The 20581-nt window shown below is 48.5% G+C and overlaps 1 protein-coding gene and 1 long non-coding RNA gene across 4 annotated transcripts in view; one reads left to right on the forward strand and one right to left on the reverse strand.

The window, feature by feature from the left end:
- Positions 1-20581, reverse strand: part of COPG2 (coatomer protein complex subunit gamma 2) — a 160501-nt gene that overhangs the window by 21083 nt on the left and 118837 nt on the right. For 2 of the 3 annotated variants that reach the window (XM_030825607.1, XM_030825608.1), the window contains one exon: positions 20094-20265. In XM_030825607.1, the coding sequence (XP_030681467.1) occupies positions 20094-20265 (172 nt within the window). Of the gene's footprint in view, positions 1-10015; positions 20266-20581 lie in introns of all 3 variants that reach the window. The other variant, XR_004032961.1, reaches the window with a different exon arrangement.
- LOC115837939 lies at positions 5106-19317 on the forward strand. Its single transcript, XR_004032962.1, has 2 exons — positions 5106-7908; positions 12284-19317. It is a non-coding gene; the product is annotated as an uncharacterized LOC115837939 (long non-coding RNA).

Here is a 20581-nt window from a genome sequence, read left to right on the forward strand (position 1 = left end):
ATGGACCCCCAGGCAGGCCTATCCAATCATCTGAAGGGTGAGCAGTGTTCAGCTCAGAAAAAGTAAGGGAAAAAAAAAGCAATCTCTAAAAGGAACATAGACAATAGCAAAAGAAGGAACCGAGCCCAAAAGATGCTTCTGATAGGCCGCCTTGGGGTCCTGCATCCTCGGGTGAGAATCACTGGTGGACGCAGGAGGATGGAGAGCCGGGCAGACATGTGGAGTGAGAGGGGAAGACGCATGTGCGGCGGGGCTGATGGAGGCATCAGGGTCAAGACTGTCAGGTGTGGGAACACAGTTCCCGACAGACCAAGACAAGGATGACAGCGAGCAAATGGATGTAGCCGAAAAGGCACCGGGACCACAGTGGTGGAGCTGGGGTTTCCAACGCCTCGGTCCCAGACTCGAGGACTCAGGTGGTGGAGTGAGGCTCAGAGAAGGGCCCAGTGACTCAGAGGAAGTGGGCTGTGCGGGTGAGAGCAGAGAGCAGGGGATCTGTTGTCACGGGGAGGGAAGGCGCAAAGGGGAATGGAGACAGCGTGGAAGGAGAGCATCTTGAAGACATGGGCGCTAAGGAGGGAGGAGGCAGGAGGAGGGTGGGACTGACAGGAGCACCCAGGAAGAGCAGAGGAGCCGGGTTTCAGGCAGGGCAGGAGAGTCAGGTTGAGACTGGGTGCGTTTGTACCAGTGGGATGGGGGGAACGAGGGTGGGCAGGTGGAGTGGGGACAGGAGTGAGCGCTGATGACAAAACTGCTGTGGTGACAGGAAGAAGGTAGGAAATTCAGAGGTACATGTTCCCCAGAGTGTTTTCACAAGAATGTGAAAGAAAGGATGCAAAGGGAATTGAGAAGGTTTTGGGGAGTCAGGGTTGTGGGGTGCTGGAAGGTACCCATAGCCTGGGCCACTGGGATGTGGACACTGATAGTTGGGCAGAGCAGGTGGATTCAGTGCAGTACGTGTGACGCAGAGATGACTGCATCTGGCAGAGCAGTGGGTGCGGGGCCAGGTCAAGAAGGGAGGAGGCACCTGAGACCACGAATTAGGCCAGTGGGAGAATCACAGATCGTGCTGAGAAGAATGCAGGAGGGTGCAGGTGGGACAGTACCGTGCTATGCAGTAGAGGAGGAAAGCGGGAGAAACGACCAACCTGGGCCTCAGGGGCTGACTGCTGGGACATCAGGGGATGAGTTTGCAACACATGGGAGAGGACAGGGGAGAGGTGTTCCCTAATGGGCAAGAAGAATGAGTCAGAATAGATGATGGAGCCCAGCAGCTAAGAGAGGAGAGCTTGTTGAGAGCAGGAGGGATGCGCTGCAGTAAAGGAGGCATGCCAGGCACCAAGAGGGAGAGAACGGATGCAGAGAATCCAGGGACTTTACCCCAGATGGGGCAAAGTGTGTGATGCAGTTCATGGATGACAAAGCATAGTGTGGGTGGGACAAGCAAGGAATGAAGAACAGGAGGGAGAATGGCAACAGACAAGGAGGATGTAGAAGATACTCATGAAAAGCTGGGCACCACAGTGTCAATGAACAGCATGGGAAATGATGAAAGGTCAGGTGAACTGACTTTATGACAGGAAACAACTGTCTCCAGCATGGTAGAACCAAAAATGTAGGACGGTTAAGGGTGACTTAAGATAGCAGATGGATCCAATGCGGCATATTGTGGATAAAAAGGATGGCAATGTTGGCAGCAGCAAGGGCAGGGCAGGAAGGGAGCTGACATCAAGGAAATGACTGCAGAGTGCAGTCATTGACTTAGAAGTGGCAGAGGAGGGAGTGGATGCTGAAGATGAAGCTGAGGGTCTCTGGAAAATAACAGTAGGGGGATGTGCAGTACATCTTAACTAGAAAAACAGAAACTGCTCTCAAGTCCTCAAGGCATGATGTGGGACTCAAGATGGGTCCAGGAAGTTGACGGACATAAAAAAGGACAGAAGGTGCATGATAGGGGGAGAATCTCATGAATTTGAGGGTCTCAACATTGGTAAAGGGGCCAAGTGAATAGAGGGGAGGCAGAATTCAGAGTCCCAAAATGGGGTGTCCGCAGATCTCAGGATACGTTGGTGGTATGCCTGGTATTAAGACCAGACCACAGAGGCAGAATGAAGCAATAGCTCCGGCAGCCTTTAGGAGAAAGTGGGTTAAGGGCCAAAGTGACTGGTTAAACAAAGGAAGCTGGTCAGCACTGCACACGAACATGGCACCTGCATAAAAACCACAGACAGGTAACCTTCAGGACTTCACAGTGGACTCAAGCAGACTGATCCCAGATTGTAGGCAGAAGTGTGTTTGCAAAGGCCAGAGGAGCTGTTAGGAAACAATGTGAAGGAGACAATTCGCACCAATCACTGAATCCACGTTTCTGCTGTTTAAGGGTGGCTGAAAGGATGGAGGTATAGCTTGTAATGCAAAATATACGCAGAGGTTCATAGTGAAGCTGAGGAGGAGGGCCTTCAAAAGTTAAGTGGGAGATGCTTAGGTCAGTAGCAAATGGGCCCAGCGGGAGAGAGTACGCGCAGGGTTTGGAGAGGGTCAGGGTGTTGGGTGCTGGGATGAGGGCTTCATGTTTGGAAGACTCAAGGTAGAGAGCAAGAGAGGGGGAAAGGTAGAACAGGATGGAGGGCAGGACCTGTGTAAGAAGTAGTCTTAAACTGTAAACATGGGTGTAGTGAGGGTAGTGTGGCTAAGAGGAAATGGATCCAGATGGGTTGATGGGGAGCAGATGGGCAGGCACGATGGCAGGGGTGCATCGGCTCACTGGGGCTGCATCCGAGGTAAATGGAAATAAAGGAGGTGTGGAAATGAGGAAGAGAAGGAAGTGGCGGGACTGGCTGTGGAGTTTTGTGGGAGCCTTCTTGATGGAACAGAAAGAAAGAAGAGGAGAAAAGGCTGGAGTGGAAGAGGGGAAGGAAAAGGCAGCCTAAGGGAAGGCACTGGCCTGAATCAGTGGAAGATCTGGAGGTGCAACAGAAAACAGTTCTTGAAGAGAAGGTGGGATAGAGAGAGGATGGAAGAGTTTGAGCGGTGAGGACAGCAGGTCAAAGTAGTGAGCACATCCCTATGGAGAAGAGATGACTGAGTCAGATGAAGCCACAGGCCCTGGGTGGTTGAGAGAAATATGGGCCACAGACAGGCAGGTACCTTGCCTTGGCTAAGGAAGCAAGGAGAAGAAATGTGGACACAAGGGGAAAGGCTTCAAGAAAGAATGTGGAAGTGGGACGATGAGGCAGCGCAATGGGGGAGTCACCTACAGAAGACAGGGTGGAGGGGCCCCCAGGGAAGCATGGAGGGCAGACAGCGTGGTGGAAGGGAGCTGGGCAGGACAGCCACAGGTGGAGTGAGGTGAAGGGGCAGGTCCCAGAGTATGAACAAAGGAACCTGGAGTGCTCAGAGCAGCCTGCAAGGTTCGGCATAGGGAACGGAAAGTGTAAAAGGGGTAGACAGCAATAGACAGGAAGGAATGGCTGTTCTTAAAGCCTTGAACTTTGTTGCAAAGGTGTGAATCTTGGGCCAGGCTCTTTACTACGGATCCGGCGGGGAAGGGTGGGTGGTGGGGATGGGGTTTGGGGTGGGATTTGGGATTGGGTTTGGGATGGGGTTGGGGATGGGGTTTGGGATGGGGTTGGGGATGGGGTTTGGGTGGGGGCTGCATGGGAGGGCAGGGTTGGGAATGGTGGGAGTGGGGCAGGGCATGGGGAGAGGGAATCAGGGTGGGTGGGGGTGGGGGGTGGGGTATGTTGAGCGAAGCTCCCAGCATTGAGTACACCACTGTATTTAACTGATAGATTATATATGTTCAGGGTTGAGGGTGATGAATTCAGGCTAGGGAAGACCCTGAATCCAGGGAAAAAAGAAAAGAAAGTAGCCTCACATAGGGTGCAAGGTCAAGGTAAGGGGCTGGATTCTTACAAACAAAAAGAATTATGTGGATCAAAAGGGAAGTCTCTTGGAGGGGGGCACCTTACCACAAAAGTGGTGATTAAGGAAAAGGGACAATAGTCAACACCCAGAAGAAGAGGTGGAGGCCAAAGGTAAGGACAGAGCACCTGAGAGTCCTATCAGGTGGCAGGGAGGGGCACGAAGGGTGGGGTGGGAGGCATTGAAAGAACAACTCTCACAGAGAGTGGGATTCCACCTATGTTGTATTTCAGAGAGAAAATAAGGAAGGGAATGGGGTAGTTCCACGTGGAGAGTGCCAGGCCTATTTGAGAGGGGCAGAGGAGGAATGCTGAGATCTTTGATTAAGAAGTTAAAGGAAAGCACTAGAATGCTCCAGGTCTGAAACTGGAGAGACTGAAGTGCAGGGAACCAAGGTGGCCATAGGGAGTCAAGATGGCCATCCACAGCAGTGATTCTTATCTGAGGTGGGGGGTGGGTTTCACCGGAGGGAGGGCTGGGGGCATGGACCCCCAGGCGGGCCTCTCCAATCATCTGAGGGGTGAGCAGTGTTCAGCTCAGAAAAAGTAAGGAAAAAAAGCAATCTCTAAAATGAACACAGACAACAGCAAAAGAGAAAACCGAGCCCAAAAGATGCTTCTGATAGGCCACCTTGGGGTCCTGCATCCTCGGGTGAGAATCACTGGTGGACACGGGAGGATGGAGAGCCGGGCAGACATGTGGAGTGAGAGGGGAAGACGCACGTGCAGCAGGGTTGATGGAGGCATCAGGATCAAGACTGTCAGGTGTGGGAACATAGTTCCCGACAGACCAGGACAGGGATGACAGCGAGCAAATGGATGTAGCTGAAAAGGCACCGGGACCACGGTGGTGGTGGAGCTGGGGTTTCCAATGCCTCGGTCCCAGACTCGAGGACTCAGGTGGAGGAGTGAGGCCCAGAGAAGGGCCCACAGAGGACCTGGGCTGTGTGGGTGAGAGCAGAGAGCAGGAGAGCTGTTGTCACGGGGAGGGAAGGCGCAAAGGGGAATGGAGACAGCGTGGAAGGAGAGCGTCTTGAAGACATGGGCCCTAAGGAGGGAGGAGGCAGGAGGGTGGGACTGACAACAGCACCCAGGAGGAGCGGAGGAGCCGGGTCTCAGGCAGGGCAGGAGAGTCAGGTTGAGACTGGGTGCATTTGTGTGGATGTGAGGAGGAGGGTGGGGGGGATAAGAGTGAGCGCTGATGACAAAACTGCTGTGGTGACAGGAAGGAGGCAGGGGATTCAGAGGCAGAGGCTCCCCAGAATGTTTTCACATGGTGTGAGAGAAAAGGGTGTGAAAGGAATCGGGAAGGCTTCTGGGAGTCAGGGTTGTGGGGTGCTGGAAAAGTCCCATAGCCTTGGCCACTGGGACGTGAGCATGGACAACAGAGGAGGTCGATTCGGTGCAGTACGTGTGATGCAGAGATGACTGCATCTGGGGGAGCAGTGGGTGCGGAGCCAGGTCAAGAAGGGAGGACACACCTGAGAACACCAATTAGGCCAGTGGCAGAATCACAGGTGGTGCTGAGAGAACGCAGGATGGTGCAGGTGGGACAGTATCATGCTATGCAGTAGAGGAGGAAAGCAGGCCCAGGAGCTGGGAGCTGGGAGCTGGGAGAGCAGAGGGTGAGTTTGCAGCCTGTGGAAAAGCAGGACAGAGGAGAGGTATTTCCCAATGGGCAGGAAGAATGAGCTGGAGCAGGTTATGGAGCCAAGCAGCTTAAAGAGGTGAGCTTGTCGAGAGGATCAGGGAATATGTTCCAGCAAGAGAGAATTTGCATCAAAATCCTTGGTTTTGCTGTTCAGGAGTGGAAGAAATGAATGGAGCTCTTGCTTGTGAAGCAAAATATTCAAAAGGAGAAAGACAGCCTGAAGCTCTAAGGTGTAGGGGTTGGGGCACAAGGGTGGGGGTGGGGAGTCCTATGCCAAGGACCAATAAGGAGGGAGAGACATGGGAAATCCAGAGACTTTACAGTCTATGAAGAAGCTCATGGAGGGGAAATCATGGTACAGGTAAGACAAGCAAAGAATGAGGGAGAGGTAGGAGGAGACCAAAGTGGAAGGAGGGTGCAGCGGTTTTGGCACCTCAGAAATGTTGGGACAATGTATCAGTGAGGGAGAAGGTGAGAGGAAGGAAGGTCAGGGGGATGCCATCTAGAGAGAAAACCAGTGTCTCCCTAGTGGCAGAACGGAGAAGGTAGAATGATCAGAGCTCAAATCAGACAGCAGATGAATGAATACAGCATGTTAGGGACAAAGAAGCTGGCAGTGGCAGCAACAGTGAGGGCAGGTCAGGCTGGGAGCAGACCTTAAGGAAAAGACTGCTGAGTGCATTGACTGACCCTGAGGTGGTAGGGAACGTAGACTAGATGCTGAAGACCAATCAGAGGGTTTCAGAAAGACAACAGTGTAAGAAAAGGCAGAGGATGGCTGGTGAAAGGGTCCATACTTTATCCAGTCTGGAGTCAGAAGGCACTATGTGGGTCGTGAGATGGGTCAGTGATGTTGATGGAAAAAGAAAGGGACAGGAGGGGCGTAAGAGGAGAAATAACCTCATGAATTTGTGGGGGGGGCGGGGTGGTGGAGCAGAGCTGAGCTTTGATAGAGGAGCCAACATGGAAAACAGGAAGATTGAACAAAGAATTCCCAAAATGGGGGCTGCGCCAGACCTCATGGTGCAAATTGTTGAAATAAGCAGTATTAAAGCCAGACCATAAGAGCAGAGCAGATCGAAGAAGCAAGAGCCCGGGCATTTTTGCAAATTGAGGCCCTTAGAAGAAAATGGGGGAAAGGGCCAAAGTAACTGGGGTTACAGAGAGGGCATCAGGAATCACTGTACATGAAGACAGCACCTCCACAGAAACCACTGGCAAGGGAACTCAGGAACTTGGTGATGGACTCATGTGGTTTGAGTCCAGTATGTGGGCAGAAAGATGCTTACAAAATGGCAGAGGAGGGACTGCTAAGCAATGCACAGAAGACAATTTGCAGTGATCACTAAATCCTTAGTTTGCTATCCAAGAGTGGGAGAAAGATATGGAGGTGCAGCTTTCGAAGCAAAATATCCACAGATGTCATGAGGCTCCAATGGGGGTGGGGGGCACAGGCTTCATACCTAGTGGAGCATCATAGGATTAGTGTGAAAAGTAGGTCGGTAGCAAATGGGGATGCAGCAATACAGAGTAAATCCAGTGGTAGTCAGGGTGGCAGAGATGGGTAGAGGCAAGGGTAGTTCTTTCTTGGGAGGCAAGAGTGGAGGAAAGGTAGAACAGGACGGAGGCCAGAACCTGTGTAAGAAGGTCTTAAATCCTAAACACAGGTGTAGTGAAGGTAGTGTGGCCAAGAGGGAAAGAGGAAACAGTGGATTTGGGCAGCCGCAATAGCAAGCAATATGGGCAGGGGTGCATGGGCCCACTGGGGCCCTATCCAAGGTAAACGGAAATAATGGAGACGAAGAAAGGAGGAAGAGGAGGAACTGGCGGGACTGGCTGTAGAGTTTTGTAGGAACTCACTTCATGGAACAGAAAGAGAAAAGAGGAAACAAGGCTGGAGTGGAAGAGGGGAAGGAAAAGGCAGCCTAAGGGAAGGCGCTGGCCTGAATCAGTGGAAGATCTGGAGGAGCAACAGAAAACAGTTCTTGAAGAGAAGGTGGGATAGAGAGAGGATGGAAGAGTTTGAGCGGTGAGGACAGCAGGTTAAAGTAGTGAGCACATCCCTATGGAGAAGAGATGACTGAGTCCGATGAAGCGACAGGCCCTGGGTGGTTGAGAGAATTATGGGCCACAGAGAGGCAGGTACCTTGCCTTGGCCAAGGAAGCAAAGAGAAGAAATCTCACAAGGGGAAAGGCTTCAAGAAAGAATGTGGAAGTGGGACGATGAGGCAGCACAACAGGGGAGTCACCTACAGAAGACAGGGTGGAGGGGCCCCCAGGGAAGGATGGAGGGCAGACAGCGTGGTGGAAGGGAGCTGGGCAGGACAGCCACAGGTGAAGCAAGGTGAAGGGGGAGGTCCCAGAGTAGGAACAAAGGAATCTGGAGTGCTCAGGGCAGCCTGCAAGGTTTGGCACGGGGAAGGGAAAGTGTAAAAGGGGTGGACAGCAATGAGCAGGAAGGAATGGCTGCTCTTAAAGCCTTGAACTTTGTTGCAAAGGTGTGAATCTTGGGCCAGGCTCTTTACTATGGATCCGGCGGGGAAGGGTGGGCTGGGTGGAGGGGATAGGGTTTGGGGTGGGGTTTGGGTAGGGGATGAATGGGTGGGGCAGGGTTAGGGGCAGTGGGACTGGGACTGGGGGAGGGGTTGGGGTGGGGTGAAGTGAGCCAAGCTGTAGGCATTGAGAACACCATCTTATTCATCTGAGCTGGTGGACAATTACATGTTGAGTGTTCAGGTTGATGAATACAGGCTAGAGAAGACATCTGAGTCCGGCAAAAGAAGACAAAACAGAGTAGCTCAGGAAGGGTAAAAGGTTAAGGTAAAGGGCTGGTTTCTGGGAAACAAACAGGATGATGACCACCAAATGAGAAGTCTCCCTGGGGGCACCTTGTCAGTGATCTGAAAAGAAGAGGGATGATGAAGGAAAAATGTCCGTAGTAAGGGCCTACGAAAATTAGATTGAGGCCAAAGGTATTAACTGAGTGGGAGTCATATTAAATGGGTCAGGGCATAAAGGGTGGGGTGTGGAGGTGTCAGAAGCGCAACTCTCTTATGCAGACTGGGCTTTTGGGCACGATGTGTGTTAAGGGGTAAATGGGGGAGACAATGAGGTCTCCAAGTGGAGAGTGCCAGGACTGTTGGGCAGGGGGTAGGGAAATGCTGGTCTTATGAGTAGGAAGTGTACCTGGAAATACCAAAATACTAAATGCTAGAAATGGGAGAGTAAAGGCCAGGGAGTCAAGGTGGCCACCCACAGCAGTGATTCTTATCTGGGGTTGAGGGGTGGGTTTCACCTGAGGGAGGGCTGGGGACATGGACCCCCAGGCAGACCTATCCAATCATCAGAGGGGTGGGCAGTGTTCAGCTCAGAAAAAGTAAGGGGAAAAACACGCAATCTCTAAAAGGAACACAGATAATAGCAAAAGAAGAAACCTAGCCCAAAAGATGCTTCTGATAGGCTTCCTGGGGGTCCTGCATCCTCCGATGAGAATCACTGGTGGACGCGGGAGGATGGAGAGCCGGGCAGACACGTAGAGTGTGAGGGGAAGACGCACATGCAGCGGGGCTGATGGAGGCATCAGGGTCAAGACTGTCAGGTGTGGGAACACAGTTCCCGACAGACCAGGACAAGGATGACAGCGAACAAGTGGATGTAGCCGAAAAGGCACCGGGACCACGATGGTGCAGCTGGGGTTTCCAATGCCTCGGTCCCAGACTCGAGGACTCAGGTGGAGGAGTGAGGCCCAGAGAAGGGCCCAGTGACACAGAGGAAGTGGGCTGTGTGGGTGAGAGCAGAGAGCAGGGGATCTGTTGTCATGGGGAGGGAAGGTGCAAAGGGAAATGGAGACAGCGTGGAAGGAGAGCGTCTTGAAGACATGGGCCCTAAGGAGGGAGGAGGTGGGAGGAGGGTGGGACTGACAGGAACACCCAGGAGGAGTGGAGGAGCCTGGTCTCAAGCAGGGCAGGAGAGTCAGGTTGAGACTGGGTGCATTTGTACTGGGGGGATGAGGATGGGCAGAAAGTGGGGCACGAATGAGTGACAAAGAAAACTACTCTGGCGACAGGAAGAAGGTAGGAGATTCAGAGGCAGAGGCTCCCCAGAGTGTTTTTACACAGTGTGAAAGAAAGGATGTGAAAAGAATCAGGAAGGTTTAGGGGAGTCAGGGTTGTGGGGCCCTGGAAAGGACTCATAGCCTGGGCCACTGGGACGTAAGCATGGACAGCAGAGTGTGTGGATTCAGTGCAGTACGTGTGACACAGAGAGGACTGCATCTGGTGGAGCAGTGGGTGCGGGGCCAGGTCAAGAAGGGAGGATACACCTGAGAACACGAGTTAGGCCAGTGGCAGAATCACAGGTGGTGCTGAGAGAACGCAGGATGGTGCAGGTGGGACAGTACCGTGCTATGCAGTAGAGGAGGAAAGCAGGAGAAACGACCAACCTGGGCCCAGGAGCTAGGAGCTGGGAACTGGGAGAGCAGAGGGTGAGTTTGCAGCATATGGGAGGGCAGGACAGAGGAGAGGTGTTCCCCAGTGGGCAAGAAGAATGAGTTGGAGCAGGTTATGGAGGCCAGCAGCTTACAGAAGTGAGCTTGTTGAGAGGATCAGGGAATGTGTTGCAGCAAGGGAGGCATGCCAAGCGCAAGAGTGTGGGTGTGAACTTAGAGAATCCTCCTTTTTGCCCAAAAGGGGCAAAGTGTTTGACGCAGGTCATGGAGGAGAAAGCATGGTGTGGGTAAGGCAAGGGAGGAATGAAGAAGAGGTGAGATGAGGCCACAGAAACAGGGTGTAGAGGTGTTGTCACCTTGGAAACATTGAGGACCGTGTGTCAATAAATGGCATGGCGAGACGATGAAAGAACAGAGGACACAACAGAGAGAGGAAACCACTGTTCCTTAGAAGCAGAACTGAGGATATAGGACGGTTAGGGGTGAACTGAGACAGCAGATGGACTCAGTACAACATGGAAGCTGGCAGTGGTGTCATCAGTGGGGGCAGGGCAGGAAGGGGTCAGAGTTCAGGAAAGATTCCTGAGTCTGGATTGACCTGGTGGTGGCAGGGCACGCAGGACTGGATGTTGAAGAGGAGGTAGAGCGTGTCTGGAAGATGAAAGTAGGAGGAAACAGTGGTGCAGGAATTAAATGTGAACCTTGTGTGGAAAAAGTGAGACATTGGAGTAGAGCAGCCACGTGGAGGTGGTGTGATGTGAGTGGGGTCAGGGAAGTTGATGGGAAAAGAAAGATTTGTGGTGCAGGAGGGGAAAGAACATCATGCACTTGTGGGGAGCTTAGTGTCCATACAGGGTCCAATGCAGAAAAGGGGAAGGAGGAAATCAGAGTTCCCCAAATGGGGTTTTATCAGATCTCAGGGAAGTTGGTATCATGCCTCTTATCAAGGCCAACCCGTAGGATTACGGTAGAGAGGCAAAATCCCAGGCTTTTCAGAAGTGGATCCTTAGGAAAGGAAAGTAGGGGGAAGGTGCCTAAGTCACTCAGGGTAAATGGAGGAAATGGGGCATCACTGCACATTCAGACAGCACTGCATGGAACGTACTGCCAGGTAAACCTTGGGGGCTGGGGGCCTGGGGATGGACTCGTGTTTTGAGTCTAGTATGTGGGCAGACAGATACTTGCAAGTGTTAGAGGGAACTAATGGAGAGGAGACAATTCCCAGTGACCACTGAGTCTGAACTTCTGTTGTCAAGTGAGCCTGAGAGGATGGAGGTGTAGCTTGCAACTGAAAATATGCACTACACCACACTTCACTACAGAGGTGCAGTGAAGTAGGAAGCGGGGGCCTTCAAACACAGGTAGCATTTTAGATTCAGTGGGAGATTAGGTCAGTAGTAAATGCACGCAGTGGGCATGCCCAGAGGTTGGATAGGATGAAGGTTTGGGTGCTGATACAGGGCTTCATGTTTGGAAACTTTTTCCAGAGGGCAGAGAGGAGGAAAGGCAGAACAGGATGGATGGCAGGACCTGTGTAAGAAGAAGGTCTTAAATTCTAAACAAGGGTGTAGTAAAGGTAATGTGGCCAAGAGGGAAAGAAGAAATGGTGGATCCAGATAGCTTCAATGGGTACTGCAAGATCAGGCGTGATGGGCAGGGGTGCATGGGCTCACTGGGGCCCTATCCAAGGTAAATGGAAATAATGGAGACGAAGAAAGGAGGAAGAGGAGGAAGTGGCGGGACTGGCTGTAGAGTTTCGTAGGAACTCACTTCATGGAACAGAAAGAGAAAAGAGGAAACAAGGCTGGAGTGGAAGAGGGGAAGGAAAAGGCAGCCTAAGGGAAGGCGCTGGCCTGAATCAGTGGAAGATCTGGAGGAGCAACAGAAAACAGTTCTTGAAGAGAAGGTGGGATAGAGAGAGGATGGAAGAGTTTGAGCAGTGAAAGCAGATCAAAGTAGTGAGCACATCCCTATGGAGAAGAGATGACTGAGTCTGATGAAGTGACAGGCCCTGGGTGATTGACAGAAATATGGGCCACAGAGAGGCAAATGTCTTCCTTTGGCCAAGGAAGCAAAGAGAAGAAATGTATCACAAGGGGAAAGGCTTCAAGAAAGAATGTGGAAGTGGGACGATGAGGCAGCGCAATGGGGGAGTCACCTACAGAAGACAGACAGGGTGGAGGGGCCCCCAGGGAAGGATGGAGGGCAGAAAGCGTGGTAGAAGGGAGCTGGGCAGGACATCCACAGGCAGGACAGCCACAGGTGGAGCGAGGTGAAGGGGGAGGTCCCAGAGTAGGAACAAAGGAATTTGGAGTGCTCAGAGCAGCCTGCAAGGTTTAGCATGGGGAAGGGAAAGTGTAAAAGGGGTGGACGGCAATGGGCAGGAAGGAATGGCTGCTCTTAAAGCCTTGAACTTTGTTGCAAAAGTGTGACTCTTGGGCCAGGGTCTTTGCTATGGATGCAGAGGGGAAGGGTGGGTTAGGTGGAAGGGATGGGGTTTGGGATGGGATTTGGGTTGGGATTGACTGGGTTGGAAAGGAGGGAAGGATTGGGAGCAGTGGGGTGTGAGTGGGAGAGGAGGTAGGGAACCAGATGGGGAGAATCGAGCCAAGTTCTGGGTTGGAGGAAATGTACTTATTTAACTGAGCTGGTGGGTTACATATCTAATGTTGCGGGTGATGAATACAGGCTGGGGAAGCCGTCTAAATCCACCAAAAGAAGTAAATGAAAGTGGTTTCTTGTAGGTCGAAAGGTCAAGGTAAATGGCTGGTTTTTAGGAAACAACTGAGAACTCGGGAAACAAAGGGGGAAGTTTCTGCAGGCCGATCTTGTAAGGGATCTGAAAAAAGGAGTGGGGATTAAGGAAAACCGACAATAGTAAGTACCCATAAGAAACAGGTTGAGGCCGAAGATACTGACACAGTGCCTAAGAGTCCTATCAGGTGGGAGGACAAGAAGTATGGGGTGGGGAGGTATTAAAAGAACAAGTTTCCAATGCAGACTGGTGTTTGGGGTCAGAGGCGTGTTAAAGGGCAAATAGGGAAGGAATGAGGTGGTTCCAAGCAGACAGTTCCAGGCCTAATGGGGGTGGGGAGGCAAAAGATGAGATGTGTTGAGTGGGGAGTTAAATGGCAAGCACTAGAATGGTCTAGGTGTGAAATGAGGGAGTAATGTCAGGGAGTCAAGGTGGCCGTCCATAGCAGTGATTCTTATCTGGCGTAGGGGGTGAATTTCACGTGGAGGGAGGTCTCTGGACATGGAATCCCAGGCAGGGCTATCCAATCATCCGAGGGGTGAGCAGTGTTCAGCTCAGAAAAAGTAAGGGAAAAAAAAGCAATCTCTAAAGGAACACAGATAATAGCAAAAGAAGAAACCAAGCCCAAAAGATGCTTCTGATAGGCCGCCTTGGGGTCCTGCATTCTCGGGTGAGAATCACTGGTGGACACGGGAGGATGGAGAGCCGGGCAGACATGTAGAGTGTGAGGGGAAGACGCATGTGCAGTGGGGCTGATGGAGGCATCAGGATCAAGACTGTCAGGTGTGGCAACACAGTTCCCGACAGACCAGGACAAGGATGACGGCGAGCAAATGGATGTAGCCGAAAAGGCACCAGGTACCCTGGTGGTGGAGCTGGGGTTTCCAATGCCTCGGTCCCAGACTCGAGGACTCAGGTGGAGGAGTGAGGCCTAGAGAAGGGCCTAGTGACAAAGAGGATGTGGGCTGTGCGGGTGAGAGCAGAGAGCAGGGGATCTGTTGTCACGGGAGTGAAGGTGCAAAGGGAAATGGAGACAGTGTGGAAGGAGAGCGTCTTGGAGACATGGGTGCTAAGGAGGGAGGAGGCAAGAGGAGGGTGAGACTCACAGGAGCACCCAGGAGGAGCAGAGGAGCCGGGTTTCAGGCAGGGCAAGAGAGTCAGGTTGAGACTGGGTGTGTATTGGGGGGACGAGGATGGGCAGAGAGTGAGACACCAGTGAGTGACAAAGACAAAACTACTCTGGTGACAGGAAGATGGTAGGAGATTCAGAGGCAGATGTTCCCCACACTGTTTTTACACAGTGTGAAAGAAAGAACGTGAAAGGAATCATGAAGGTTTAGGGGAGTCAGGGTTGTGGGGCCCTGGAAAGGACGCACAGCCTGGGCCACTGGGACGTGAGCTTGGACAGCAGGGCGTGTGGATTCAGTGCAGTACGTGTGACACAGAGAGGACTGCATCTGGTGGAGCAGTGGGTGCGGGGCCAGGTCAAGAAGGGAGGATACACCTGAGAACACGAGTTAGGCCAGTGGCAGAATCACAGGTGGTGCTGAGAGAACGCAGGATGGTGCAGGTGGGACAGTACCGTGCTATGCAGTAGAGGAGGAAAGCAGGAGAAACGACCAACCTGGGCCCAGGAGCTAGGAGCTGGGAACTGGGAGAGCAGAGGGTGAGTTTGCAGCATATGGGAGGGCAGGACAGAGGAGAGGTGTTCCCCAGTGGGCAAGAAGAATGAGTTGGAGCAGGTTATGGAGGCCAGCAGCTTACAGAAGTGAGCTTGTTGAGAGGATCAGGGAATGTGTTGCAGCAAGGGAGGCATGCCAAGCGCAAGAGTGTGGGTGTGAACTTAGAGAATCCTCCTTTTTGCCCAAAAGGGGCAAAGTGTTTGACGCAGGTCATGGAGGAGAAAGCATGGTGTGGGTAAGGCAAGGGAGGAATGAAGAAGAGGTGAGATGAGGCCACAGAAACAGGGTGTAGAGGTGTTGTCACCTTGGAAACATTGAGGACCGTGTGTCAATAAAGGGCATGGCGAGACGATGAAAGGCCAGAGGACACAACAGAGAGAGGAAACCACTGTTCCTCAGAGGCAGAACTGAGGATATAGGATGGTTAGGGGTGAACTGAGACAGCAGATGGAGTCAGTACAGCAGGGTGAGGACATGGAAGCTGGCAGTGGTGTCATCAGTGGGGGCAGGGCAGGAAGGGGTCAGAGTTCAGGAAAGATTCCTGAGCTGTGGATTGACTTGGAGGTGGCAGGGCACGCAGGACTGGATGTTGAAGATGAAAAGGAGTTTCTGGAAGATGACAGTGGAAGGCAACACTGTGTGTAGACTGTGCAAATTTACATTGGCATACTGCATGGAATGAGAGAGTCTGGCAGCCATTCTAAGGCAGTTATTGGGATGTAAATTGGATGATGGAAGTTTATGGTAAAAGAAGGGACAGGAGGCAGGTAGGAGGGGAGATAACCTTATGAATTTGTGCAGGGCTTAGCATCAGTAAAAGGGCCAACATGGAATAGGGGAAGGTGGAATGCAGAGTTCCCAAAGTGGGGGCACTGGCAAATCTCAGGGGCAAGTTGGTGGTATGTTCAGTATCATGGCTGAGTGTAGGAGCATTTTAGGGAATAGAAGTTAAATCCTAGACGACAAGCGAGTGGGGTAACAACACTTTACCTGTCATGGTAACTACTTCATTGAATAGGAAAACAGAAAAAGAAGAAACCTTATAGAGGGTGATGGTAAAGCAACCCCAACCGATATGGAAGGCAGTGTTGGCAATCATTGAAGCTCAGGATCGTGAAAGTAAACAATTAACAATGTAAAATTTGCAAGTGTGGGGGTTGGACATAGGTTACTATGTGTTTAATGTGGTCTCCAACAAAATTAGCAGAGCCAAAATGAGAAGGAAGTATTACTCTGTTTAACAAGATTGAAATTAAAGGGACAGTATACAGTTTAAACTACTTTGGGATTTAGGAATGTCAGAGTTGATAGGGTAGGTATTGTTGCCCCTTGATCCACAGTATGGAATAATGGCAAAGAGGAAAAGTAGATAGAAAGAACTTGTCATTAGGGAATTTGGTGGCTTCCTTAAAGCTCCTTGAGGGAAACACTTGATGAATGCTTAGAGTCAGGAGAATAAACGGTCCCATATAGAGATAGGTTTATGAAGCAGAGTCTGAAGGATGAGCTTCATCAGCAATCCTCAGAACGTCAGTTCTACTAGCCAAGGATGCAGGTAAGTATGTCGGACACCAAGAGAACAGGAAGGAAATGTTTTGAACACTGAGGTGGGTCATGAGGAAGCTTATACATATTCACATTGTGAATCGATTTCAAGGACAGATGAACAAAGACTGGGCGGTACCAATAGAGCAGGGTTTTGTTTTGTTTTTCCCCTAAGGCAAAAGGCAGAAATGAGTGGGTATACCATGATTAAATTGCATTCTGCAGAGATAGGATCATTTAAGAAAAGTCAGCAACAAAAATTAGAGACATTGAAGATGATGGGGTAGAAAAGGGGTATCAAATAGATTAGGAAGATGGCTTGAAAGGAAATGAGGGAAATTTCAGTGAGTTTGAGGAATGGCAGACTGGATGTGTGACAAATGAGTGGGTAAATAAGGAGATCTCAGACTGAGAATCCTGGCAGATCTTTCAATGGGTTAGACTGTAGGAATATTGATTTTAAAGCCAGGCTGAAGCAAATTCTAGTGAAAAAGGAAGGGGAAAGGGTGGCTGAATCGTATGTTCTACCAATCCTGCTTTTTTTAGTATTTGAGTTAAAATTCAGATTAAATATTTGGCTTAGAAGAATGCAAAGTTTCACTGAGCCTCATTAATATATGGATCCCAGTGGGTGAGTGGAAGTGAGTTAAAGTAAAAAACTCTGAGGCAAATCTTACTTAACTGAAGTTGTGTTTTTAGTACAGAATGCCAAGTTCATATGGTTAATACTGAACAAAAAATAATGGAAGGGCGACTACAGTAGCTTAAGATGGCACTTTAAGGAAGTGTAGGCAGAAAGTCAAGAAATTAAAATAATTATGAATCATTATATGGCAGGCAATATTTCCAATGAAAATCAGAGAAAATAACTCACATACATGTACTGTTACAGCTGATCTTAGTATGAATATTTTCTATTAAAGACTGTTTTAAAATAAGTTATTAATATTTGTCGAAATGGTTCCAGATAACAAGAAATATGATGCACTAAAACCTGATAAAAGCAATATAAAGATTAGAATGGTTCTGAATAGGTAGTGGAATAAAAAGTTAAGTTGGTAATGGCATTAAAAAGGTCCAACATGGGGAATAATTGGTAGAATGTTGTGTATATAATATATATTGTTACGGGTGCAATAAATATTCAGGGGAAACAGAGCTGCTGAAAGAGAATGAATGCTTAGAAGGAATGTTGCCTTAAAGGCTTTTCTAAAACTTTTTAGGTAAAGGACAAATTCTGGGAGGACAAAAGATAATAAGTAGGTCTAACTATATAGAGACTTAGGATGTCCATAGTCTTTCAAGAAATTGCCCAACCTTTGTGAGAAGGTGTTATGGTAATATATTGATGTTGGGTTAAAGCAAATTTTTTCAGATAGGGTAGATTTTTATACATTTATAAAGTAAAGGGGAGTAGGAAAGATTAAAGATAGATCAAAGAAAGGAATAATTGATGGAACAACTTTCTGGAAGAGATCAGAGGATATGTGTCTTTTGAACTCTGGAAGACTTGATTTTAGAGAGGATAAAGGAAGAAAGCGGATAATTCTAGAATTAAACACCAAAAGGTTCTATGTGTCTGGCACCATGTGAAGCAACTTACCTATTATTTCATTTCATTTCATCCTATAACAGTCCTAAGAGATCAAATAATTTGTCCAAGATCACACAGTCAGTATGTAGCAGGGCCAGAATTCAAATCCTCATCTGTCTATCAAACTCATATTCCTTTCTATTATGCTATACTGTTTTCAAGTTGAAGGAAATCAAACCAAGAATTTCTGTTTTTTCACTGTGATTATAAGGAAAAATATTATTTTTCTGAAATGAGACATACTGATGTTTAAGACCTTGAGGTGATAGGTAAAATTTGGAATATCTGTGATGGGAAAATGCAAAAAGGAAGGAATGGGTAAAAGATACCTATTACCATCTATGCCCTGGTATTTCACTTCTTCCATTGCACAACATAGACTTTAGATTGGCCATGGATTAAAAATTTGAGAATTCTGACAAAAAACTAAATAGAAAGGAGTTTGTTTTTTAAGTAGGTATATGATGGGTCAAATATAAACTTACTACTAATAAAACTTTAAACAATTCCCTAAATGCCAAACTTTTATAAACAAAAATCAAACAAACCATCAAGCAAATGAGTCCATAGCCAGCAGACCAAATGTTGAAATCTCTGGGCTAATTTGTAAGATCTGTGTTTTAAAACTCCTTAGTGAAGAGGGGCAAGAAAACCTCTCCTCTTTTTCCTCTCTTGGTGGAAATGTTTTCTCTTGTTGTTGTTGGTTTTTTCCTATACTATATGTAATTTCTATATTGTTGTTTTGTGTATTTTGGTATTATAAAATTGTACTTCTTAGATTCTGTTAAGAATACTTCCTGGGGTGTGAGCCACCTGAGTTATTAGTTAGCAAAATGAACCCGGGGAAGTGGGAAGAGCTAGTATTCTCAATTGGTAAGGGATTGATTCTTCAATGGGTTCAGCATTTCACTTCCCTCTGAAATTAAGTGGCAAAGTAATAGCATCCCTTAAAAAACAGGACGCTGGTGAGAGGTAGAATAGCAGGAGGAATTCTGAAACATGGAGGGATGGCTACTGGAAAAGAACTGATGAAGTGCAGAGTCTCCCCAGACAATGGTAGAAACCACAGAACTACATTAAGATTGGGCCCAAATACTAGTTTAGAAAAGGGTAAATAAAACTAGCTTTACTTAAGAATACAGCCAGCTTAATGACTGGCTAGTGGACATATTTCAGACAAATCTAACTGGAGAGAAAAACAGACCAGGAGAGAAAGCGAAGTTATAAGGAAATGGAACTAGAGAAACCTCACAAAGGGATAAAGGAGGTAATTAAAGGTTAAAGCCAGATAGCCTCAAGCTCAAAGGAAAAATACTGGAGGCCAGATAGGAAAGTGCCTTCCTACTCAGGGGGTTATGGATCCAGGGTGGCTAAAGAACAGAAGTAGAGTTCCACCCAGGGCCAGAGGGAACAATCTGGGATTCAGACACAGCAGTGGTGCCAACGTGAATCTACCTCGTGCTAGAGTCTGAGTAGCCTGGTCTATCACCCAACACAGATAAGACTGGACAGGGGCTCCCAGGAACCAATATCTAAGAAGGGAGTTTGGAGAGGGGCTAAAAGAAAGCAGGTTAAGCCCCAAATGTAACTGAATGATGACCAGGGATAACTATTTACTAGTGCTTTTATGATTTCTTGTAACTCTGTAACTATCCCAGTATTTGTTAATTTTTTAACTTGTTTCTCCTGTACTTACGAGCAGTAAAAGTTGTTCAAAACATAAATGTGATGTGTGTGCTTATTTCTGTGAAAACTGGGTAACAGTTACGAATATTGTGCACTGAACATGAGAAGAAATCAAGGAGGAAAATGACGGTGGGGGGAATCAAGTAGAATAAATACTTGACATTCACCTTCCCAAGTCTCCAAATAAGTAAATACTACTATTGGCACTAGTTGGCTGTCTTTTAGGGGCTATTTTTCTGCCCTGCAAAGACTGCATATGGGTCAAGCAGGGAATTAAAAGCCCTTCTTAATGTGGACACACATGGTTGGCTAAGCCACTCACTAGGCTGAGACATGCTTTCAGACACCAGCCTTATGCTACAGGACCTTCGAAAATGATGTATTTTAAAATGCCAACAATCTACTACATAACCAAGTTCTATCTAACTAGATAGAAACTTCGAGGAAAAGTGGGTCAAGATTCTTCACAGGAGACATCAGGTATATGAACTCTTACAAGTGGTCACATTATTCTAACAGAAAGCGTGAGTTCCTTTTTGTGCTACTGCTATACACACTCAGTTTCTCTTTTAAGTGTTCAGCAAATTTTACTCAGAGATTTAGTTTTAAAATTAGTATTTCTGCAGCAGTAACCAATTTTATAAATATATATATTCACACACACACAAACACATACACATACACACTCATTATCATTACATTAAATTCTAGAAAAGCACCACATTCTTAAACTGTGCATTTGAAGAGTTGAAGAGCTCACAAGGAAATGCATTCGGAATCACGTATCTCCTCCCTTCTGAGGGTTAGTACCTGCTGTAGGGTCATCATCAGGCAAATGAACCAGAGTGTAACATATTCCTGGTTGGTTGTAAGGAAGGCTGGGGGCTGGGATACAAGACAGCACTTCATAGGAATCTGATGGCTCCATCTGCACTGTCACTTTTTCCAGCAGCTGGTCATTGAGAGTGTTGGTGCAGTCAAACTGAAAAGTCAGTAAATGGAAAAGTTGTGAAGGATAACAAGTTATCCTTCCTACTCATAACCCACTACTCAGCTCTGGAACCCACTATACCTTCTATCTCTAAAGAGCAGGGTAGGTCTCCTCCTAAGATTCTTCTTTTGGCAACAGGGAGAGCCTTATTCTTGAGGTTTTTTGTTTATTTATTCATCAGTTTTTTCTCTTTCCTGAGACTGCTGTACCAAACAAGATGGCAGAAGTCTGATGGCTGTCAAATCTAAGTTCTCAGAATAGCCCACTTAATCTACCCTGATGTTAAATGATGATTTTAGAAGATTGG

Source organism: Nomascus leucogenys, chromosome 13 (genome assembly GCF_006542625.1).
Source record: "Nomascus leucogenys isolate Asia chromosome 13, Asia_NLE_v1, whole genome shotgun sequence".
NCBI classification, from domain to species: Eukaryota; Metazoa; Chordata; class Mammalia; order Primates; family Hylobatidae; genus Nomascus; species Nomascus leucogenys.